The 24,212-nt window shown below is 46.6% G+C and overlaps 1 protein-coding gene and 2 long non-coding RNA genes across 9 annotated transcripts in view; 1 reads left to right on the top strand and 2 right to left on the bottom strand.

Moving 5' to 3' along the window:
- RCOR1 (REST corepressor 1) overlaps positions 1-9,851 on the bottom strand; it is an 87,219-nt gene extending 77,368 nt beyond the window's left edge. For 3 of the 4 annotated variants that reach the window (XM_072863853.1, XM_072863852.1, XM_072863855.1), the window contains exons 1-2: positions 9,653-9,851; positions 9,490-9,549 (exon numbers count right to left, since the gene is read on the bottom strand). In XM_072863853.1, coding sequence (XP_072719954.1) covers positions 9,490-9,549; positions 9,653-9,839 — 247 coding nt within the window. In that variant the 5' untranslated portion in view covers positions 9,840-9,851. The remainder of the gene's footprint in view (positions 1-9,489; positions 9,550-9,652) is intronic. The other variant, XM_072863854.1, reaches the window with a different exon arrangement.
- A 599-nt stretch (positions 9,852-10,450) lies between these two features.
- LOC140653497 (uncharacterized) lies at positions 10,451-20,604 on the top strand. Of its 3 annotated transcripts, none has more exons than XR_012043132.1 (6): positions 10,451-10,553; positions 10,864-10,948; positions 12,412-12,525; positions 13,466-13,642; positions 14,108-14,231; positions 16,548-17,254. It is a non-coding gene; the product is annotated as an uncharacterized lncRNA (long non-coding RNA). The 3 variants fall into 3 exon arrangements; XR_012043133.1 differs by lacking the exon at positions 10,451-10,553 and adding an exon at positions 20,010-20,604 and having other exon boundaries at positions 10,655-10,948; positions 16,548-16,679; XR_012043131.1 differs by lacking the exon at positions 10,451-10,553 and having other exon boundaries at positions 10,655-10,948.
- On the bottom strand, positions 13,974-23,324 carry LOC140653498 (uncharacterized). 2 transcript variants are annotated; one of them, XR_012043134.1, is made up of 3 exons: positions 23,219-23,324; positions 16,172-19,469; positions 13,974-16,022 (listed from the first exon to the last, which is right to left on the bottom strand). It is a non-coding gene; the product is annotated as an uncharacterized lncRNA (long non-coding RNA). The 2 variants fall into 2 exon arrangements; XR_012043135.1 differs by lacking the exon at positions 23,219-23,324 and adding an exon at positions 20,624-20,935.
- Between the last annotated feature and the right edge of the window lie 888 nt (positions 23,325-24,212).

The following is a 24,212-nucleotide window of genomic DNA, read 5'->3' as shown; positions in this document are numbered from 1 at the left end:
GGTCTAACCCAGCTCATCCGGCACATACCAGCATCTACACTAACAGTGTGCAAAAGCAGTGTAAGTTTTGAAGGTGTTTACCTTGCCTTAGTCATAATTTAAAGTTTTTACAGCCAGAGTTTAGAAGTGATCTTGTGATATTTTAAGCCAGTGACCTTTGTTTAGAGTGTATGTCACTTTTAGCAGCATCTATTTTAATGCAGGCTACAACTTTTAGACTGTGCGAGCAGCGCAATGGTTTTGCATTGGATGGCACATCATTTTATTTCGCATCACTTTGTTTTCAAGAAAAGGTAGCGTCAAGACCTACCTGCTGAAACTCCCGCTCACCAGGCCACCACGTACTCATTATTCAGATGTACGAGAGGGGTTTCCCCCAAGGTTGGCTGGTGTCAGGGGAACCTTTTGGGGCTGGTTTCACTCTGCCAGCCTACAGACAAAGACTCAGAATTTGGGGCAAGCCAAGCTGTCTCCCCCCATGAAAGAGGCAGGATATCAGAACAGGGTTTTTTTGTTGTTGTTAAGACTACTTAATCCACACATTAAGCTGGGTCTGCCTAGCAACAAGTTGGAGTTTTAAACTTGTATCATCCTACTTGTGTTCCCATGGCTACTGTCATGAACAGTGCAGTGGCAGCTGCACAAATCAGCACAAGGGTCCCAGGAGGGACACCTTTCTCAGTATTGTTTTCTGTCTGGGAATCTTAAAGTGCAAGCACTACACCTGGTATGCCTGTCTGCCTTTACAGCCCTTTACCCCCCCCCCCCCAAAAGCACCCAGAGCAGCGCCCTCCTAGGGACAGAGAGATGTCAGCCGCAGGAATCGACATGCACGATGGTATCTACAGATCATTTGCACTGCTTAGCACAAAAAAAGCTTGGATTACAGATGTGGCACTTTTCGCTTCTCACACAGCTGTTAGCAACCTAAAAGCAGAACTACATACAACTCCAGCCAACGGTGCCTGCTAGCTCTCAACACAGGGTGGGGAGGAGGTGAAAAATCCTCCCCCATCCCCATTCATACGTGGCCAAGACTCAAACTGATGTTATTGATGAGAACAGAGGGACAAGTTTAGACCCCCAAAGAAGGTGGGAAGTCAGAGGGAAGAGAAAAACCTCCACATTTCAATACAAGCTGCAAGTAAAGAGTTGCTTCAAAAGCAATGCTGTTATGTAAACCAGACTTTCCTAGTCCTGCCACTTCAGTTCCTCAAGGGAAGAGGCCGTTTACTACTCAGGAGAGGTTCTCCTTAGCCTTTATCTGTCCCCAGCCCCCCTGTGGAACTCGAATCTCTCTGTGCCCTCTCCAGGGACTCTCACCAGGGAACAGTTAAGGGGGGAGGGCAGGCATTGTGCCCCTGTGTGCAAGCCTTGTTTATAGGTATTCCTTAGAGATTTCTGAACCCAGAAAGCCACAACTGTGATTACACATGTGTTACGTTGTGCTTTCATACTATGGTTATAAAGTCTAGAAGGACACCAGTTCAAGGTCACGTACACTAATAATTATTTTCAATACCCAACTTTCAAATCAAAGTCTCTGTATGAAGTAAATCCCAACCTGGTAAGACGTCTAGTCATCTAAAAGTGCATGCACATGCTATCATGACAGGTTATCACAGATACCTACAGACAGCAGAACTGAAAAGCTGCGATAGACAGCCACATGGTTAGACTCCTCTAATTAGACAACTACACTACAAAAACAAGCCATAGGCTCTCTCAGATTATTATTTGTGAAATCCATCCTGGTGAAGAGCACAGAGATAAGGGAGGTGGCAAGGAAGATGAAATAACTTTAAGGACAAAAACACGCAACCTTATCCTCCTGCCCCTAATGGGGCAGGGGAATATTTTTCTAGAGATATACCTAGTTACACACGTACGGAGTACATATGAGACTCTGCTGATGTCCCCTAGAGGTACCTGCACGATAGAAGGAGAGGGCTGAAGGGGGAAGCATAGACTAGAATTTCCTCCTGAGAGGGGATTTTTGCAATTTTATCACACTGCTGCAGCCTCCTCCCCCCAGAGAGACAACATTTACCAATACTTCCTTTATGAAGTTCAAAGAGCAAGCTGCTGCATACAGCTGAATTTAAGATACTTGGAAAGGTAGGTTAAACTCACTTGTTTAGTCTCAAAACCTTACAAGAAGTGAAGGAAATTTATTGAGTTTGACCTACAATACTTAAAGGCAGTCACATCACAATCTGTTGCATTTCAAAACAAAACAGCAAGAGGAGCACAAAAGCAGCCCAATTCTAGAATATGCTGGAGAAACTTTCACTGCCTTCACTGAGGCTGAGCACATCCTCTTGCACTTTCGAAAAGCGTAAAAAGTCAAAACTTTCATATGGAACTATAAATTAAAAGCTTGTAAAGTTTAAAGAAAGAGACACTAATCTAACATTCCTTACAAAAGCATTTTTTAAGACCAGGTTTAGTTTACAAATCAACTTTATATTTTCAAGAACTGAATTTCAAACTGTTCTTTCAAGTTTAAACACTTAAGAATGTGGGATTGCTCATCTTGTTATACTGTCAAGTCAAAGCCTCAAAAGACAAGGTCACCCAGTGCAGAAGAAGGTACAGACTTCCTAGGAAGGGATCACACTCTTTCTAACTACCCCAAAGTTTTCTTTTTGGTTTGGTCTCTAGACTCAACCAGCCACTAGTCACCATGTCTCAATCCTACCTTACACTTGGAATGGGTAAGGCAAGCCTTTGGCCACAACCAGAAATTGTTATACCTGAGGGAAGCAGGGCCTAGCATCAACCACAAGTTTCTGAGGAGCCAGTTACTTCAGATTTACCTGCCTGGCACATATTAAAAAAATGTATGTTAAAGTTACAATACAGTTAAAAAAATACACACGGATGTCCAACAAAGCACTGTCATTTATACTACTCTGAAGGTATGTGGCAGGACTAGAGCCCACTATAAGCCGCATTATACAGTGCACCTTGATCAGAGAGGCAAAGATTTCTGAGCTAATTATAATGACTAATCACAGGGAGCTCTAAGCCTTCATTTGGCCAAGTCACAGACCTAACTAGGGCTGAAAACAAGAGTTTTAAGAGCAACTCATTAAGCAGCAGGAACCAGCTATGAAGAAGAAAGCAGTCACTCTACCTAGTATTAATTCCAGTCCAGCCATTAATACATTTGTCAGTACATGAGACAGTTATTACCTCCACATACAAACATTGCATGTGCCAGGCAGGGAAGGAAGCCACAGGCTTTGGCGGCACCAAGACTTGTTTGTTTACTACAGCATTCAGGTTTGGGAAGGATGTTCTCAGTACTATTTGAATAACGAGAAAGCTCCAAAGCCATGCCTTGGAATAAGGTGGAGCGGGAGCTCTGCTCACCACCAGCAGCTTCTGCACCCCTTCACAGGAAAAGTGAACAGACTAGGTGAAACCTAACTACTGAGCCACGCAGACTTAAAAACGGTCTCCCTCAGGTGAGCAGCCCAGAGGTAACAAAGGTATGGCACCAAATCAACAGCTGTGCTCCTGCTGAGGTGCCAGAGATATGGATAATAAAGTCCCCAACTTGAGCACTACTCTTCTCCTTTTTCTCCAAGATGGATTTAAAAAACAGAGGATAAGCTGAAGTGTCAGCATCTACAAGTCAGCTTCATTCTCCTAATGTAGGTGTAGTGGGACTGCACCCTCCCCTGCTGCAGTGACTGGACCAGCAGTACATACCAGTGACAGAACAAGATGAGACTGAGACTCACCCACACACCAGCAGAGTTGCCAGAACAGTAAGGAGGCGGCAGGAGTCATCTCCCCCTTCCCCAGGGCTGCTGGGGACCAGCCTGACCTTGAGAACCCCCTTCATTTGTACCTAAATGCCTATGAGGTTGAGACAGATGAAAAAACAAGGTTTTGGCAACAGCTTTTGGTGGAGTGCCTGTTGAGGAACTTCTCATCTGCTCTGCAGTACAGCACACACAGAGAACCTGTGATTTGTGGAAGAAGGAGGGCAAGACAAATACAGCCCATGAGGAAGTAAGGGGCAGAGCAGACTACAACTAGGAGGAAAAGCTCCTCTTCTCCCACCAGAAAGTTTAACATAAAACCCACAGTACCTAAATTTCCACCACCTAATTAGGAAAACACACTTTTGCTGGGGACAATGCACTTCTCAGACAACAGTGAAGGACCGAGGCATGCCTGCTTTATCAAGACACTAGGCAGCCTCTGTCAGCCCAAACACATTGGTCATTAGTACATCATGGTTTGGTATTTCTGATTAGATCAAACATCCTAACTCTCCCTTCTTTTCCAAAGAGACTGTTGCACTAAGGGAGTTCCTGCCTGTTGCATTTAAGGCAAAGTCATTTGAGGAGATGAGATAGCTTTCCAGGATACCAGTATTTCCAGTTTCAGGAGCTTGGTTTTGACTTTTCCACTTGCTTAGATAGAGATCCCAAAGTCTCACCTGAAGAGCACACTTTCTTCCTACCCCCTTTCTGATGAGTCCATTCATCTAAGCACCATTTTCTCTTACAGTCACTGGGTACTCAGACTATTTGCAAACTATTAGGACTGTTAGGAGTAGGACTATTTGCAAACAAAAAAAAACCAGAACAAGCTGGCTGGGAGCTGGCCTTGCCAAGTGCAAGTCATAAGGGGGCTTCTAACAACCCAACAATCTCTTGTTAAAGGGTTACGGTCCCTATTGTGTAGGCCAATAGGTGCTTCTGCCGAGAACCCCAAGAAGTAGCTGAAGACACAACCTAATGAAATCTGGCCTTTACAACCATCAGAGAAATACAGCTGTTCTAGGGGAATCAGCCACCCAGGGGCTGTCCCATTATTATACTTTCACCTTTGCTCCTGAATAGACAGAGTGTAGGCACATTTTAACAGCCAGCGTTGGATGGATGGATGCACCAGCTTCCTCCTCTAGGACATGGCAACCACTTCCCTATCAGGCATTCCAGATCAGAGAGAGTTGTTTTGTTTTTACCCTTCTTAGACACAACTACACTGACAGAGTTTCTGACTACACTGAAAAGGGTTGTTGGTTTCTTTTTCTTTCCCCCCCAATTCATTTTTGGTAACACTGAAACCACAGAGTCTTGGCCATGAAAGGCGGCCAGAGAATATCAAGTGTTTGTGCAGGAGCATGCAGAGCACAGCTAACAATGTAGACCAGAGAAGGAGTTCCCCAAGGATTTGTGACTTTCTGGCAGTGAGCACCTTCCAGGAGCTTTTCTGCACCTAAAGGTGCAAGCACTACAGAGTATTTCCTTCCACCATTTTTACTTTAACCATTACAGTACAACAACAAAAAACTGGGAAGAGAGCAGCATTGCAAACGAGGCATTGAAGTCTCCCAACTGACACACATCCCAACTTTGAATCTCTACAAGACGACACTATTGAGTCAAACCAGCTTTTGCTCATCTGTTTCCACTGGGAATAGCCCCAGAAGCTGCTCAAAGATGACCAACACAACTGATGTCCAAAGGTACAAGATGTGGCTTGTATTTTTACTGCCATCACAACGAATGAGAGAATCTAAAGCTGTAATGCTATGAAGGAGAAAGAAAAGCTCATCCGCCTTCAATACATGTCAGAATTCAGGAGAGACCATTCTCTTCAGGGAGTTATTTAACACTCCTCAAAATTATGGAAGCCTTAATCTTTACTTAAATTCACTGGCTGTGTTAAAGTGCTCACTAATGTATTCTTCCTCCTATTTTCGATGTTCCAATAGCATAAATTAATAAGTAACAAGTAAAATGGTCAAGTACAATATCAGTGCTTCCCCATAGGAAAGATTTTTATTTAGCTTTAGGATATACAATGTTTCCTTCCACTGAGTTTTTCCATTAACAGGACATGTGGGTTTCATTTGTATGGATTAAAAGAACCATAATAGTTTTCCCTCTTCAAAACCTTAAATGTCCCAGAACTCGCAAGAAATGCTGACCTACTGATACCAGCCTTTGTTTAATGCACAGAATTTTCAGCTGGCAAATATTTGACTCTGAGCTCTAATAAGAGAAGAAATAGGAGAGACAACAGCAATTTTTCACATCACATCTGTAAAATCAAGGCCAAACAGTGAAACACAGCTGAAGTGCAAGTTTTACTGATTCTAGTGAGCTCTGGCATGGGATTTTCAGCCCAAAAAGTTTTGCCTGTTCTTCTCCCTAGTTGAATCAGCTTGTTTATTAAACATGTTGCCTGTGCAAAAGCCTTGCATTTACTGTACAACTATTCTTATTATAGAAATAATAATAGAGGTGTAACTACTATACCGATAATAATAGAGGTGTAAGTTTTTGAGAGAATAAAAGAAGTGGGATCAATGCAGTGAGAACTTACTTTCACAAAGTAAGGGGAGATTGGGATAGGTAAGAAAGATAGCAACATTAACTTTGGCAAAGAACCTATAGGCTCTGCCAGCACATGGAATAGGCCTTGACACCATAAAGATATTTACTAAAGGAACTGTGAGTAAGGACCACCTCCTGCAGAGGATTCCAGCCACAAGCATTTTTACAGTCAACGAATCACATCAGGCCCTTCCTTGGCCACTGCCACAGCAAGTTTTAGCCACAAAGAGAATTAAAAACTTGCACCAAGATATTTTAATCCAGAATGAGAACTTGTTATTTTCTGGTTCTAAGGATTAAGCAAAAAAAAAAAGAAGCACAACCCTTAACCATTTTCCTCATACTCTGCTCAAACAAGGGAGAGACAAGCATTCTCTATCCTCTTCCATGCTAAGTGAAAGGTGCTGAGATCCCTTCCCTCCCTAAACCTAAGGCAATCATTGAGGAGGCACTCTCTTCACTTTCAGGCCATACCATTTGGTACTTTTTTGCTCTTTGATGGCTATTTAATTCATGAAACCCAGACCAACATCCCACCACTGCCTTGGTCTACCTCCCTTTCTCCCATAGTCTCACAGATAAGGATTTCAGAAAAGCTTTCCTGATTTTATTGCTCTTTGCTACAGCTTGCATGTGGCTGAGAAGTGAAACAAAATTAAATGCTTTCTCTGCCCCTATGTATGGGGACAGAGGAACACCCACATAAGAATGCTGATGTAAGAATCAGCAGTTACAGATACACCTCAGCCAAACCCAAGGTACAACTGAACATTAAGTTAAAAAAAAATAACACACACAAGGCCTAGTCTGTGCCATTTTCCCCTCAGACACAGCTAGAGCAGCATGAGCCCTCCGCATTTTACCAGACAGCTAATCTGAAGGTGAAAGCCTCCGCAACACGACACCAAGCAACCTTCAAGCTTTAAGATCCTTTAGTCAACTAGTTCCTAAAATTTCTAGTGAGAAACAGACATAGTATCTGTGCACTCCGATAACACTATTCCATTGATTTAACTTTGAAATTACCAATGAGACAGGACAATTTAACAGTTTCAGTCAAAAGGTCTCAGTGCACTGTGTTAGGCTTATTTAGGGTTTTCCTTCTTAAACACGGAAACAAGAGAGGCATAACAAATAAACACAACGTGGCTATTTAGCCTTTAGGACCGAGAAGAGATCACAAAATTCAGGGAACAACGTTGCATTGCAAAATTATTCCTGGGTAATTCCACAGGCCAGGAAACCAACTCTTCAAAACACAAGCAGACAAAAGTTCACCTCAAACTTGTTAACTAAAAAACATACTTTTAAGAAAAAAAAAAGAAAAAAATAAAAAAATTAGAGAGAACAGTAAAGGAGGACCCGAAGCCCAGTCACCAGTAAAGGAAGATCCGATGCCCATTCAGGTCATCAGAAGATTGATCATTTACTTTGGGTGAATCTACCAAGAGCTTGCTATATTACACTGCGTACTCAAACAAGAGTGCCTGCTGATACTGTGTTAGGGCATATATTACTCAGAAAAAATTTGTTTCTCCACATCACACGCTTCCCTCCCCCTTCCATGCCACACAGCACAGAAAGCAGTAACCTTTGTATAGGTCACTGTACGTCTATAAGTTAAAACCAGAACAATGTACAACTGAGCACATAATAGGGAGGAAGAGGCACATAGAATTTTTTTCCCCCTCCATCTATTCTGTTAGAGAAATGAACTGCACAAAAGAGTGTAATTCACAGGGGTGATCGAAAAGCCCAAGTATTGTTATGATACCTGGCTAATAGCCAGTGTGATGTGCGTTGTGTGTTACAGAAACGTTGCATTTGACCTACAGATTGAAAAACAGTGTCAACTGCTGCCTAACTAACAGCTCCCCCTCCCTCCCCCCCACTTTTCCTCCTCCTCCTTTCCCCCCTCCTCCCTTCCTCCTCCTGGTCAACCAAGAAATGGAGTTCCCATGTGCCAAGACCTTGTATCTTATTTTGTCAAGAAAATGAAGGGGGAAAGGAGTGGGGAAAAATGATTCTGGAAATAAATACAAGTAATATTAAACTTAAAAAAAAAATCCTCTTCGCCCCCTCCCCCACCGAGACCTTAACAGTTAAGAACAAACATATATATTTAATAATAAAAAAGGCATCCAACATATTAGCGCACAGCCTGAGGACGATCCACAATAAACCTTTTTCTCGAATCCACACAATAGTAACTCTCAGGATTATTCGATAAGGAGACACCGTGGCTTTCCACACCATTCTTTTTGTTTTAAGGCAAGAGGTGCGGAGGATTCAATTAAGTTTGGGCTGGGCAAAGGGACAACTCCAAACGCTAGGATCTCCAGAGAGGAGGAGGGTTTTCACTAGCTTCAACCTCCACTCACAAAGGAACAATACAAAAAAAAAAAAAATTGCTTAGATTTCAAACTAAGGAGGTCAACAGCCTGTCTTTCTATACACGGAGATACATCAGTACTAACGTGCTTCCAGCACCTGCCTTTCAGCACAGCCCCAATTCCTTTGTTTGCTCAAAATTTGCTTCCATACCACTTTAAATTAGCTTACAAAGAACCGCAGCAGAATAGCTGGAATGTGAAATTTTTTTTTTTTTGGAGGGGGGAGGCGAGCAGCTTCTTAGGAGGAGAGAAAATTAAAATACAGACCCAAGTCGCTTCTAAATACCTTCGAAAAAAATTATATTTACAACTTGATGCCTTGTAGTTCCATCGCTACCACCGAGCTCACGGACACATGAGTCCAGAAGGGTGTAAAAAAAAAAAAAAAAGCCCACACAAAAAGAGAGAAGAAGAAAAAAAAACCACCCAACTGCCATCTCCTGCTTCTTCTAGCCCTGCCAGCTTCCCTGTTCCTCCCTGCCTGCAAAGCGCCCTCTGGAAAGCATCGAGACTTCTTTTATCAACCGGGGGGGGGTGGGGGGGCAAGGGGGGATCCTTGTTCTTGCTCTGAGTGTTTGGGACTGGAATTAAGAGAGAATTATTTTTGGACGGCCCTCGATGAGCGGAGCCCGGGGTGTACCCCCCCCGGGCTCCGCTCATCGAGGGGGTCCAAAGGAATGGATGAGGAGAGAAGAGTCGCCCCCCTCTAAAAAATAATAAAGACTTACCGGGGTCGAAATCGGGGACCACCGCCTGGTACTGCGGCCCGACCCTCATACCGCCGCCAGCTGAGGGAGGCAGAGGGAGAAGCGTTACCCGCGTGGGCCCGCCCGGCCCCTACCCCCCCCCCCCCCAGTTACCACATACCGCCAACCCCCCCTTGCTTCTCACCGTGCTCCTCATCGCTGGAGGACCCCGAGCTACCCTCCTCCCAGGAGTTGCCGCTGCTGATGCCGTTGGGGGCGGCAGATAAACTTTTGCTACCGCCGTTGTTGTTATTATTCGCGCCGGCGGCGTTGTGGTTCCTGCCCCGCCGTTTCCCCGAGACCTCCGGGCCCTTCTCGATCATGGCTGGCATTTAGGGAGGAAGGTGGGGGGGGAGGTGTGGAGAAGAAGGGAAGGGGGGGGGGAATCAGAGTTTTAAAACTCCGGGGGGGGGCTGGGGGAGGCGCCGAGGGCGGGCGGGAGCCGGGGCGGGCCGGTGCGCGGTGGCAGCGGCGCTGCTACATCCCCCACCACGATCGCCCCGAACTTTGAGGCTCATCCCAGCCCTGCGCTGGGACTCCGTTCAACCTGCACTGCTGCCTGCGACCGGCCCCGCCTCCCCTCGCTCCCGCCCCTTTCCATTGGCTAAACCTACATTTTGGGAGGCCAGCCCGCCTGCCCATTGGACGGCGTTTCCTGTCCATCGTAGCGGCCCGGTGCTTCCGTTTGCTGGGTTAGGTGGAGGCGTATCGCCGGGCCGTACGTGTGAGGGCTCCGCGATCTCTCCGCCCAACGATACCTCTCCTCCGAGGGCTGCGCCGGAGCGGAGGGGGGAGAGGCGGGTTCGCACGCCCCCACCGGAGCGGCGCTCCCCGGCCCGGCCCGCGGAGGGGGCGGCAGTGGGATCCGCCGCCCCGCTGTGAACTCAGCCCCGGGAGGAGGGTGGCGAGGGACTACTTTCCCTCCACCCCCCCCCCGCCGCGGCGGAAGGTTACGGCGTGGTTTGAATGGGATTCCATACAAAGCCCCCGTTGCCCCGGGGCCGCGGCTGAGGGATGCCGAGGCCGGCAGAGTCGGCGGGCGGTTGGTTGGTGTCGGGGCTCTGCGCCCGACTCAGTCGGGACGGCTCCCGCCGGCAGGGGCGGCTGTTCTGCGGGGGGAAGGGGTCCTTCGAGGGGTTGGGGGAGCCCAGCGGCCGGGAGTGCCCTGAGGAGAGTGGGGGAGCGGCGCTGAGGGTGCGGGACAGCGCAGGGGGAGGTTCGCCCTTCCCGGGAGCGGAGCCCTGAGGGGATGAGAGCACCACAGGGAAACAGGCACCACAGGGACGGGGCCCCCGGGCCGCAGCCCAAGGCAGGATCAGGCCCCGTCAGCAGGGTGCTGCCGGCTTCCCCTCGCAGGCAGAGCCGCCCGCCGGGGCGTCTCGCAGAGTCACAAGGAGCCGCTGAAGCTCTCGCCCCAGGCTGCGGCGGTGGTCGCCCCGAGGTGAGGTCCTCTCAAGTAACTCCTGAGCCCCCCCTTCCCCTCGAGGGGCTCTTCTGCCAAGCCCAGATCCGCCCCGTGGGCCCAGCGTGAGCGACCGGCCCCGCGCCCCAAGCTGCCGTGGCTCGCGTCTTGCCAGCGAGGCGCCTGGCTCCCCGGGAGGCCTCGGCGGCGTGGCTGGGGCCGGGGCCTCGGAGGAGCCCCTTCAGCCTGCGGCGGCCTGGCAGGGCACAGAAAGCCTCCCCGCATGGCTGCCGTCGTAAGACGAGGCTTTCGGAGTCGGGGACTGCATCGTCCTACGCATTTGTGCCTTCCCGAGCCTGACCCGGGAGCGTGTGTACTGCCCCACCGCCAACCTCCAGCGGCAGCGCTCCCAAAAAGTGGGAAGGCGAGGGAAGGAAACAAAAGGGGAAGCGAGACCACTTTTCCTTTCCTTGTTGCACGAGGCTCCTGTCGGCGAACCCTCTCTGCTTCCGGGGATGAACTGGGGACGGGGGTCCACACCCGTCCTGGCAGAAAAGGGCAACGAAAGTATACAAACTGCTCGCTTTTATTTGCGACTTGAACTGTACAGCAGAGTGAGGGAAAACAATACATAATCATGGAAAGCAGCTTGTGGGGTGTGTCTTCTATTTTCATTCAAATGAACTTCTGTAGCAAGTTTTTTTTATTGGCCCATGCAATTAAAAGTGCAATTTGACTAGCAGCAGTTATCTCATATCAGCCAAACTGTCCCCAGCCACTCCCCTCCTCCCTCTGCCATTTTAATCCAAGAGAATTTGCACAGGGGGAGGGGGAAAGAGCCGCTGAGGGAGAGCTACGGCCTCTAGTACTGGGCTTACCGTTGCTTTTCTATATTGTGCTTAATGTTATCAAAAATATTTCACTTCTAGGTAGTAGTTTGGAAAGGGTCCTCCTTAATTTTCGTGCGCTATTTGCTCCATTAAAATTAGGGAAAGAAAAACCTTTTTGAAATGCATGGTAATTTCTTTCAGCATACTGTCCTCTTTACAACATTTACTTTCTCCTCTATACTCAGTATGTGTGTTGTGTGTATATACTGACAGACGCGTAATCAGTTTTCTTCATGTACACATGCATGTCCCTGTGAATATTTATTCACTACAGTTATTTATTTACAGCACAAAAAATAAGTTTATTTACACTACATAAAAGTAACTTTTTTCTAGCTCACAAAACTAAACGTTATTAGGGGAATAATTAGCAATGCTTTTAAACCCCAGCACTGACAGCCACAAATATTTCCTGGTGCAAAGTGTATTAGTTCTTTAGCGCAGAATACATTTTCATGATAGACAGGAATGCAAACACGGCAGAGTGTTCATTATCCTTCTCCGTACTCCAATTTCTACTCCAGAAACGCAAAGGCAGGAAGGGAACACCCAATTTTTCATTTAAAAATGAGCTTGAGTGAAATTCGAAAGGTTTTTCCATCTGCTTTGCAGGTCCCAGCCCTGGGGAAAAAAAAAAAAAGCTCACCCAAGAATTAGGCTGAAGCACACCTGAGTATTCAACTTGAACTTCAACCTGAGGCCACAGACGAGCTTACACCGAGACACGTGTGTATGGCTTTGCAAATTGGGGCCTAATTTTGGTCTTCCTTCACTTCTTCTCCCTCCCTCCTCCTCTCTTCATAGCTGTTACCCGCTTAGGCCCCAGGATTAAAATCTAAGTCAACCATCTAAAATATTTATAACACGATTGTACTCTTTTAAGCTGTTGAAACGACATTTACTGCTGGCACTTCACAACTGTTTGCCTTTCCTAAAGCCGTGGCCCCGGCCCTGCGCCTGCTGGGAGCGGGGTTGAGCAGCACGATCCCGTAGGAGCGGGCTGGAGCAGCAGCGCATCCCCTGCGTCCCCACCTCTGCTTGGCAGCGCCGTGACAGATGCCACCCATGCCGAAGCCATCGCCTGGGACAGCAGGGCATGCTCTGCCACTCCCACCCGCTCACCAGGCCACTCCTTATCCCCGCAGAAGATGAGGAGATGCCCAGGAACAGGAGCGGATCGGTGCCTTCTCCCTTGGGTGCCAAGGGGTGTGTGTATGCACTGTGCACGTGTGTGTCCCCAGAGCAGGAAGTCTCAGGGCTGTCACCGTCACAGCCAGTTTGCACCTGTCACAGCTGTTGTCCCAGGCCAACAAAACCCTCTTCATCCCTGGCAGGGCTGCTTTTCTTTTTCAAACCTTTCTGCAGAAACTCATGAGCCCTGAACATAGCATCTCTGATGCTGATGGAGCTTTTTGTTTCTAACCATTGAGAAAATTTTTCGTGTTTGTTTTTGCTTCCTTAACAGCGCCGTTGGGTTTCTTTCTGCTTAGGCTAAAAGCCTTAAGTTTTGAGAGTGTCCCAACACAGCGCTACAGATTTTGGTGTTGTTCTTGAAGGAAACTTTGAAAAATTCTTGTCTGGCCATAAAGGAAACTCTTCGCAGAGTGTAGGCGAGTGTGTACACAGAGGCTGTACACAACATACAGAATTGTATTTTATTTTTCAGCAGCAACAGTGAATGCACTTTTTGCAGCTCTGACTACTGGAAATGCCAAAAGAGCAACAAATTCTACTCCTCTGGCTCAAGCCGCTTGCTCTGGAGAAACCCGATGTTAAAACTTCTTGAGTTCTGCAAGATGGGACAGATGAGGAGGAAACTCCGTGAGCACTAAGAGAGCCTCTGGTGGGTATGGGGTCATGTTTACCTGGATCAATACTTCATTTAGACACGTTAGGCCGTGATCCTACACGTGACCACACGCACCCATATGTCCTGCCGAGGATCATCAAGCCATGTGTAGGATCAGGAGGAGTTTCATATATATAATCTGTAGCAGACTGAGTCACATAAAGCAAGGATGACGTTTTGCCTAGTCCCTGAGCTTGGCTGCAACTTCTGGACATTACTGTAACGTAATGGTTAACCTGTTCAGCCGTTTAGATATCAGAACAAAAGGGGAGAAAAAAAGTCTTTTCCTTATAAAGACGATGTCACTGTTGTGTGTTTGCTGTAGCCTAACAGGTTGGGCCAGGCAGGACTGTCTTTTTAAATAATTTATTGAAATTTGGTTATCTTTGTCAAGAGAAAAAAGCACCTCTCCTTGGCAACTTTTAAATGAAAACTTTTTATTGTCATTAACCCTGTCAGTCCCACAAGTAAAATACAGATGAAGTAGAAATGCAATAAGGATGCCCGACAACTGAGCAGACTTCATGCCCCGGACAAAAAGCAAAGCATGTTCTGTCTCTTTCTTGGTCTCCTCCCTGCCCAGGTGAGTGTTTCGTGCCTTTCACCAGGACAACAATGCTCGCCGCGCATCCCTGGGGCTGCCAATTCTTGCAACGAAGGGTTACAAGAGCTAAAACCCTTCCTGTTTGCCCAAGTTGTAAAAAGCAGTTCTCACCTCCTGCATATTGTATTTTCCCTGAAAACAGACACACTAAAAATGCTTACCCCAGTGAAAATATGCCTGTGTGTTTACATGAGTGTATATATGTATGTATGTATGTATATATACACACATATATTTGGTTGCTAGTAGTAGAAGGGACAATTAATCACGCTCTAGATTGATTGTTTTTAATACTGAAAAGCTATTAATCAGGAAAAATGTTACCCTTCGAACAAGATGTTTATACAGTCAACACTATGGGTTGTTTTTTTTTCCCTGGTGCTAAGCTGCCTGCTAAAGCAGAGCAGAAATCGCATTTATAAATCTCTTACATTAGAGCTTCGTGCTCCAAGTTCGACAACAATTTTGGCTGGAATTTGGAAGGAATGTATGGGAGTTGATGCCTGGCTCTCTTTGGTTACAAGGAGACTTAGGTGTTCAAACCCCAAATCTCTGGAAGCATTTTGATGCCTAAAGATGTAAACAGACATCATACGCAAATTTCAAAAACATCTCCTTCTGCTGAAAAAATCCCAAGGGGCATCTAATTTCATTTTAATGTAACTAAAAGACCTTAAAAATCTCTCCTTAAATCTCCTGCGCTCCTTTGGAAATTTGTCCTTGGAGCTTTTCAGCCTGAAAGCTGCTTTTAGAGAAGGAATAATAAGGCAAATTTTAATCCAAACTTTTATTTCCCACTGGAGAGAATGGCTCATATCCTGTAGTGAGTGGGAGGCCAGTGGAAAAAATACAGGGAGGACTGTGGTGGGAGTGTGAGGGTACAGAGAGGCAGCTGGGGTTGGATCAGCGGGGGGAGGCAGGAGAAGGGCTGATGGCAGCTGTGGGGTGAGCACGGCAGAGCCAGGGGAGCTGCAGCATCAGAGGAAACCCCGTCTTGGCCTGCAGTGAGGCTTCTGGCTGGCCCAGAGGGGAGGCACTAAGAGCTGGCCTTGGGAAGAAGGAGAGGATGGGATTGAAATCCTGCACAGGCAGAGGCTGGCGATGCCAGGGAGAGCAGTGGGGACGGCTTGGTGCGGGCAGAGTTGCAGAGAGCACCCTGTCTGTCCCAGCAAAGTGGGAATGCAGACTCCAGTGGGTTTGTTTCAGCATCCGCACTGGGAGCTATTTCACAGCTTGTGAAGCTGAGAGGAACAGAAGTCACCCATCTGTATATGCTACTGTCAGCATCCCCTTAGCAGGGATTCAGCTTCTGGGGCATGTTGCCTTCCCCACCACCCCGTGTTGCTCCCACAGGACTCCCGTCTCGCCTTTTCCTCCTGGGAGCTTCTCTCAGCTAATTAAATTTAAGGCTGTTGAGGAGCCCTGTTCCCCCTCAGCTCCCCCAGCTCCCCAGCCAGCGGGGCTCCAGAGAGGGGCACCCCCGGCAGGCAGCACCCAGAGCGGGCAGCCCCTCTCTGCCCCCCACCCTGTACCCCTGAGCAGCCCTGAAGAAATGCTCAGGAGGAGAAAGTAGGAAGGGACAGCAGTGAGAGGGGGTGAGACAGGAGCTAGGCTCTGGTGTTATTAACCCCTCCATCGCTGGTGCCTTCTCACAGAAACCAACCTTTGTATGAGGTGGGACAGGCACCTTTCCCTTCCTGAGGATGAGGAGGAGGCACGTAGCAAAATCAGAGTAGAAAGCCTCAGCTGATGAGTTTGCTCCGCTCAGTTCTGTGTTTAAGTAGAAAATCTCCATATCAGAAGAGAAACACAAGGTGCAAAGAGATTCATCACTCCTTACAAAAACAAGTGGGGAAAAAAGGTTTCCTTTTCAGGAGCCACTTCATCATAGGGACGATTGCAGCTAGCACAGTGCTTACCTGGGAAGGTACCACTCTCTTTTTATAAACTTCTTTTATTTCACTTCTCTCCATCATCACTATCTCAGCAGCAGGGCAGCCAGCACGCAATACTAAAGTCTGTGAGGGGAGACAGAGTTGCAGGGGACAGCTGCCATCGTTTTCAGGGTGACCGGGAGTCCAATAACTTAATTTTTCTCACAGGAGATTTCAAACAAGAAACGCACACAATCCCTTCGGGGAGCTCTTTGTTACAAGACCTAATGGGGCAAAGATTGGATGCTGTACATTAAGAGATCCAGGGGTTTAACAGTAGATATTAATTTTTAGAACTTTGCAAGGAATACCATCCCTTGCACTTCAGCATTTAAATAAATCTCTTTTTTTTTTTTTTGAGTGAGGGAAGAAGCTTTCCCCAGGAGCAGCTACTCACGCAGTGCTGTGGCATTACCTTTGAGGAATGCTGCTAGTAGCAAGGCTAACGGACTAAAAGAAGCACCGGCCGGATTCAGCAGGACAACTCCTCCATGTGAGACCCTTCACGGTGGCAGCTTTCCAGGGGCCCATGTCGCTGGGATCCACTGGTGGGAGCAGAAAAGGCAGCCCAGAGAGAGGTGTCCCACCTTTGCAACCTAGCAGGCAGCCTCCTGCCTCCACCCTCCCACAGAGGCACACTGATGTCCGGGGCTCCAAGGGAAACCCCGCAGCAAAGTCCCTCAGCCAGGTGGTCTCCTGCCTCCCTGGGGGTCCTCTTCACTTGCCTTGCTGCTATTGTGGTAATCCAAGCAATGGGGAAGAGAGGTCCAGCTGAGAGGCAGCTGCTTGCTCCTGAAATCCTACCCAAAAGTCCCCGGTTTGACTTTCTGCCAACACAGCCCCCTTTACTCCACCATTCAGCCCAATCTCTTCCCATGACATAGGATGATCTTAGGGAAATTCAGCCAGGGGTATCCTACAGGGCCTCTGACCACTGGCATTCCCACGGGAAAGGGAACTGTTAGAAATGCATTTGAAATAGCCCTTAAAATGTGTAGTCGTAGGTTCAAGCAAACTTTTGTAAGAGAGTAAAAATGTATAGGTTGGTATGTCCATACACACATGTGGGAGTGGAGAAAATTGTCTTATTTGCATCGGTCTGACGTACGTGGGGATCACTGCCGAAATCCCTGGAAATTCCCTTTGTTGTAAAACCGGTACAAGAAGGGTCAGGCCCAGTGTTTCCGTGAACATATCCCTAAGGCATAGCACAACTCGTCAGGACTCTAGTGCCAACCTTTGATTTTACACTCTCTCTTCCATTCATTCCAAATATAATCTGGAAATCTCAAATGCTAGCAATCTCAGGGGGAGGAGAGAGAAATCAAAGTTAGTTCCTCACTGCTATTTATCTAAAGAAAACCTGCAACACATGAAAACCTGGAAAAGAAAAGAAAAAAATCAACAAGACCTCAATTTGTCATCAGGCGAGGGATCAATCACCAACTAAAAGAAACAATTCTAGAAAATGCCATGACCTAGTATCTCTTAAAATCACAATTTAAAAAAGAGTGACATTCCTATCTGCCCCGGGCTTTTCCCTTATTAAACACCAAAAGCACCAGATACAGATGCATTTCCCCTACCCTCTCCACTAGCACTGAGCACAGGGGATGGATAGTGTTTCTCAACGGACAACTTGTTGGTACCCTCTCACAGCCACTGCACCACTGGGATTCATCTGAGGACACAAGAAACTTTGCACCAAACTTTTCACTCATCAGACAAAATCTTTATACTGTGGTCTTCCTCTTCTCAGTTACATCGGTGTAAATCTAGTTTACCCTGATCCGAACCTGCTCAGAGGCACTGGAAGGCTCTGGATTAATATCAAGCACAGGCATCTGCCTCCTGCTGTTTCTGTGCCTGTGGTATCAATAGTGATTTTGAAAATGATTATTTCCGTACAAGCTATAATGACTTAGAAGGAACAGTTACAGCCTGTTGTGCAAATGTGAACAATACTCGCTTTTTTAAAACGTGGATTTTTCATACGACAGGAACTAATGGCCCTTTCAGAGCAGTTATGGTCTATCTTGTCAATTTGGTTTCTATTCATGCATGCTAAGTGAATTTTTATAGCTGAACTAGGAGTCCTTAAAAATGGGCCTTATACTGGAAATGCAGATGTGACTTGCTGTGAGTTGTGCTAGGAGAGCATCCCTGCCTCTGGGGAGCCAGAGCCAGTAAATCAGAATTCCCTTTCTCCATGCACATAACATGACTTGCAGGCACTCTTTCATCTGCACTGAGAGGCAGGAAGGAGAGGCAGAATTAGCCCCTCATTACAATAACGTTTCTCACACTTTCTCCAGCTACTCTCTGCAGGCATTAGTAGAGGGGCTCTGGCTGCCAGAAATGCTGAACACCTACATCTCCAGTTAAATCAGAGAGCAGGGTGCTCAGCGGCTCTGAAAATCAGACCCACAGAGCTTTAAACAAAGGCTTTTATACTATTAAAAAAAAAAAAAAAAAGAGTCAGGCTGACCTTAACTTTACTCTTTACCTTGAAAGCTTTGTTGTGAAAGACAATTGTGTATTTTCCAGACTATCTGATTTCTCTTACGGCTTCCCCACTATAAACTGTACTGCATACATACTCACATAAATACATTTACCTGCCTGCTTCACAGCTGGAAAGAAAATGAAGCCGTCTCAATCATCTTCACATTCAGCAACAGAGAAAACTGGCTCTTTTCCCATTCAGCACCAATTAAAATGTGAAATGTGGATAACCTGATCTCCACTAAATATTCCAATCACCTACCTTGTCCAAAGTGGATACACCTCCATACTCAGTGGCAACCTGAACCTTTTCTAAGACTGGAAAAAGCAAGAGAATAGAGCCTATACAATCTTATTACTTATTTATTTAAATGTTGTAGCCGTGCCTCCCTTCATCTCTTGGCTCCTTACCCAAAACCTGTGTAATGAGCAACATCACAGGACCTGACCATCAGCAGGCGCGACAGCTCCACTGAAATAAATGCATTTATACTGATTTACGGCAGCTGAGGATCTGGCACAGCATATCCAGGGAATACCTACCTCTCCAGAAAATAGATACACCTCTGACAATGTCTTCCCAAGGTATTTCTCACAGATCCCATGCCGTAGTGGAGTAGGAGCCATCCCCACCCCAGCTTCTCCTCCTGTCTCCATTGCTGCACCTGCTCCATTGCCTAACCACCTTGTCCTCATCAGAGGCTCTCGTCTGAAAAGGCATGGAGCCAAACCTGGCACGAACTGATCAGATATGTACAAAGGAAAATCTTGACAGCATCTGTGAATAGAGTTTAAGAGAAAGGAACAAAATAATACCACATATGTTAACAGATTGAAATGGTAGCTATGGTGACCACAGACAGACAAAGAACAAACCATTTTGACTGAATTCAGCCAATTCTTTCTGACAACAAACTGCAAGTATAAAGCAAACTTTTAAAAATCCCTAATGAAATCATTATAACAAATCCATTCAGCTCTGTTTGGCTTGTTTGATTTTTAAATTTCAGTTGCAGCTATTACATTAAACCTATTAATCATTGATATAGTCAAATACTTTCCACTGACTAAAAATGAGGATTTTCTCACTGTAAAAAACCCCCTTTTTCATTGTTTGCATTTTCAAAAAAAAAAAAAAAGGCAAGGAATAGTTATTGTAAAATGACAGGCATTCATAATTCAGAGCATTTTCTTGTGCATGAGAGAGTGTCTGGGTTTTGTAGAATAAAGGCTTGTTTATAAAAGTTGGATTACTTTCCCTATCCTGATATGCAGTGTAGCTATGAAAAATTACTGTCCTGTTTATTGTGTATTACAGTGTCAAACATCTCAGAGTCTCTTTCCTCCGGTGTGCCAGCCATTTTTTTCAGCCCTACAGAGGAGCTGACGCTCGGCACTCTCCCATCGAAGGCTGGCCAGTTATGCCTAGGGGAACTGAGCCGAGGACAACATGGGAGAGCACAGAGCTGAGCTATCGAGGGACGGAAAAGCTGCCTACTGAGAACCAGCACTGGAAATACACAGGCAGGAGATGGGGGGGATTACTCCAGTGCCAGCACAGCCTAAGGCTGCTCAAAGTGATGCGCAGCTGCTTGCTTGCTTGCAAACTCCCACCCCAAGAGGCTTGAAGGGGCCGGAGGAGGCTCCACGGTGAATGTCACGATGGAGACTCCGGCATATTGCCTGCTGTGGAGCATCCCACGCACACCCTGACGGAGACCCCTCTGCCTGCGGCTGCTCAGATTTAGCCTGGAGACTGCTTCAGTACAACCAAAAGGAATGATGCTGCCCCTGCACCCCCCTCCCTCCACCCAGCCACACTCGCTGGGTATAGTTTCAGAGCACAACACAAAATCTCACTTCGAACCTGTAGAAAAGCTGCTGTCATTTCCCTGACTGAGTGCTTAATATTTAACTCGGTGTGTTCAGTACCTTCTGCAGACTGTAAAATACATAACAATATAGATTTGCAATGTAGCTGTGCTTTTGATGCTCCAGGAGCAGAAACTTCAAATTTCTGTAGTGCATGGACACTTTCAGCTCTACTCTCGCATTTTCATCTGCTGAAGTTCATCGTTCTTTAAAGAACAAAACAAAACAAAACAAAACAAAAACTAGCACAGAAGTGCCCACCATTCAAACACCGCTCTTTATCTATCTGCTGACTGAGGCTCTGGCTTAGCCTTCTGTAAATTGAATTAAGTTCCCAGCTATGCCATCGCTGCCTGCGTGACGAGGGGCACTTCACCGGCTGGCTCTGTTCTTCCTTTCCCCATGTGCTAAAACGGGACCAGGTTTAAGGCCTTTCACTTCTGCCTAGCGCGGCCCTTCCCTCTATTCTCCACCCACTCACTTTGCTTTCGCTCTTGCCAGTGCAGGGGGCAGGTCCTTCAGGACTCTTCCTTACTCCGTGTGGGTACCCCAAGAGTAGAGCTGAGCGAGGGTGAGCACATGTGCTCCCTGTCCTTTGTAAAGGGAAGACCAGAGGAATAAGCGTTCAGTCCCGCACAGCCTCACCTGCTCAATCTGTTTGCTTTAGCTGTGGCTTGAGTGCAGCAGGAGCACATGGAGGGGGGGAAAGGGAAAAAAAAATCGCACTTTTTCTTTCGGTATTGCCTGGAAACAGTAAAGAAACGGTTACTTTGATTTTATGTGCAGTAAACCCTCACTAGATGGCTCCTTACAGCAAGTAAATATATTCCCTACAGAAAGAACACTGATGTGGCATAATCTGTGTGAGAGCAGAGATAGCGTGATGCTAACTGGGCTTTATCGCTGGCTGAGCGTTTTGCATGGAAAAACAGCATATAACACGGCTGTGGGTGGGTGAGCAAGTGAGCATTTACGCGAATTATGAATGACACCGCTCCGTGAATTGTGAACTGTTAGTCAGATGGGCACAGACGTCTCACGCACATCAAAAATGCTACTTGCCCTTTTCTGTAGGTTTTTAAGTTAATCTATGTCACATTCAACTTTCTAATTCAGAAAGCAGAACCGGGCTGCGGTTGGGGGTAGCAGCAGTGGAGATCCTGGGGTGAAACAGCTGATCCCAGCAGCTGAGGCGATAGATGGTATTAAGGCTGAAACCCCACATGTCATGCAATCACTCCTAAAGCAAAGAGGCGACACTCACTTCTGAAATGCTCCCCCTTACCATCACAAGAACACGTTATTTATAATGTGTGTATTGGCAGGATGTTCTGGGCAGAAGAACAAAAAGAAATGAGCTGTCATCTGCAGTTAACCTCTCATTCATACATCACTGTGTGCACTCGGTGGTTCAAGGTTATGCAAGTTGATTGTGCCCTCATTAACGAGCAGTGTTAGTTGGTGTCTATCCCGCATTGAGATAAACACGTATGTTATGTATTAAAAAGTACTGCAGGCTATGCAGGAGCTGTACAATATACAAATGTATACGGGCCCTGCGTAGGGAACTACAGGGAGAGATTGCATTGTGAAATGCTAGGTCTGCTTTAAATCCACAAGGGATTTCAATCTGGGCAGCCCACGTCCCTGCAAGACAGCCTGGTGCTGACTCGAGGGCCGGGTGACTTCTGCTGGCAGAGCTCTGCTGCCGTCCCTTTGGCTCCCCACACCAGCTCTTGCCGCATCCCTGAGCGCTCTGCCTACAGCCAACATTTCAAGGTGGATCAGCAGTGATTTTAGTTTCCCTTAAACCACCAGGCTGTAAGCTCTGGCCATCAGCAGCTCGCAGGCAATTTAACTGTCCGAGTGGCAGGGCAAGCAGATGCAGCAGGAGATGTTGTCCATCCCCATAGAAACTGCCCCTGTTCAGGAGTCAGTGGCAGGGGAGCCAGGTCAGCTCCTGGTGTCCCTGTCAGCTGCCCTAATGGCTCTATCCAGCCTCTTCCCTCCCGCTTTCCCCACTGCTCACATGCTGGCGCGGTGCTAACTCGGGATGAGCTCAAGTAGGCAGATCTACCAGACTCACCTCTCCTGGTGAGTGACAGAAAGCAAGGTCTGAAAAGGTGGCAAACTTGCACATCGTGAAAGGACCTTTTATTTTTTTCCCAAGAGCTGCTGAAAATCAGCACAGATAAATACCCTGAGCCAGGTCATAATCAGCACACAGCATTGATGCAAATATACGGATTAGAGAATTACGGCAATTACATTAAATAACTTACTGGAAAAATTTCATTATAAATGCTCAAAAGAGAGTCACATGTCTCATAAATGAGCACAAGTCATGCCAGACCCATGCAAGAATTTACTAATAAAGTAATATTTGATCATCTAATTAACGCAGCTGTTATCTCCCCATAACAACTCGGGGCTTAGAGCTTTTAGGCCGTTAAACAATTTTTCTCATGGTTTAAAAAAAAGTAGCACCCAACAGACTTTTCTTTTCTTACTAGCATTCCCTTGAAAGGCAGTTGTTTACTTCAGGCCTTGAAGGCTGGATTAAGAGAGGAGATTGTTTGCTTTAAATTACACACACAAATTTTATTGTCGTTGCTTCTGCCACTAACAAGCTATTTAATAAATGTCAAAGCTTACCCATTGCAAAAGTGAAAGGGTCAAACGAGTGAATCCAGAAATAATATTGAGATTTTCTCTCTTTTCATGAAATGTACTTGCAGCAGGCAGCGTTAAAGTGCTTCCAACTTTCATAGCAACCAGGAGGAGCAGCTCATGAGTCAACCCAAAGAGGAAATATGTCATCACCCAGTGAGTCTTCCAGATATGCAAAACCATCCATGTGCCTAGGGCATCCAGGGAGGAATTTTTATAATATTGGTTGTAGTCAGCAGTTTATTGCCACAGTCCTGGGTGTGGGCAAGTATCTCGGTGACTGGGACTGTGATTGCCCCTGACACCACTGAGCATTTCGCGCCATGGCTCCCATGCTCCTCCTTTTCAAAACAGGAAAGAGACGAGACGTCTTTTTTTGATAGCTGCTGGAAAGACCCAACTAAGTCCTCATGGTCGTACCTTGAGTACTAGCGTTCCTCTCCATGCTCTCATGCTCACCGCATGAAGGAAAGGGTAGGGCTCTTATCTCAGCTTTCTGGAGTTCCAGCCCTTCTGCAACTGAATGAAAACAAACAGAAAGAAAAAAATAATCAGCTGCGTACGTTTTTCTTGCCTGTGTAAATTACGCATCACACTCATTATAGGAAAAAGGAAGACGCGGATTTGGAAATCAGTTGTGGGTTCCTCCATTTTCCTTACAATCATGCAAGTGTTACAGCTGTATACACAGGGGACTTTCTTTTTTTCATGCAGCTTTACACCAAAATAAAGGCCTCAGTTGTTCTAGTTAGTGATTAGGCTCAATGTTATGCCTCTGGGAATGGGAAGCATGGGGACTCAGAGGAACAGAAAACTTAATGAGTTCTTTATCTGAAGAAGGGAAAAATTTTCAAAATGTTTTCCAGAGCTCACAGGAGGGATTCGGAGGCTCTTCCCTCTTCGGGAAGGTGCAGCTCTTCCAGGTAAAAAATTTATAACCCTTGTCTGTTGAGCAGCAGCCCCTCACCAAAGGTTTCCT

Source organism: Ciconia boyciana, chromosome 6 (assembly GCF_034638445.1).
Source record: "Ciconia boyciana chromosome 6, ASM3463844v1, whole genome shotgun sequence".
NCBI lineage: Eukaryota > Metazoa > Chordata > Aves > Ciconiiformes > Ciconiidae > Ciconia > Ciconia boyciana.
Note: the sequence above shows the minus strand (reverse complement) of the source record. Positions and strands in the feature narration are given on the sequence as shown.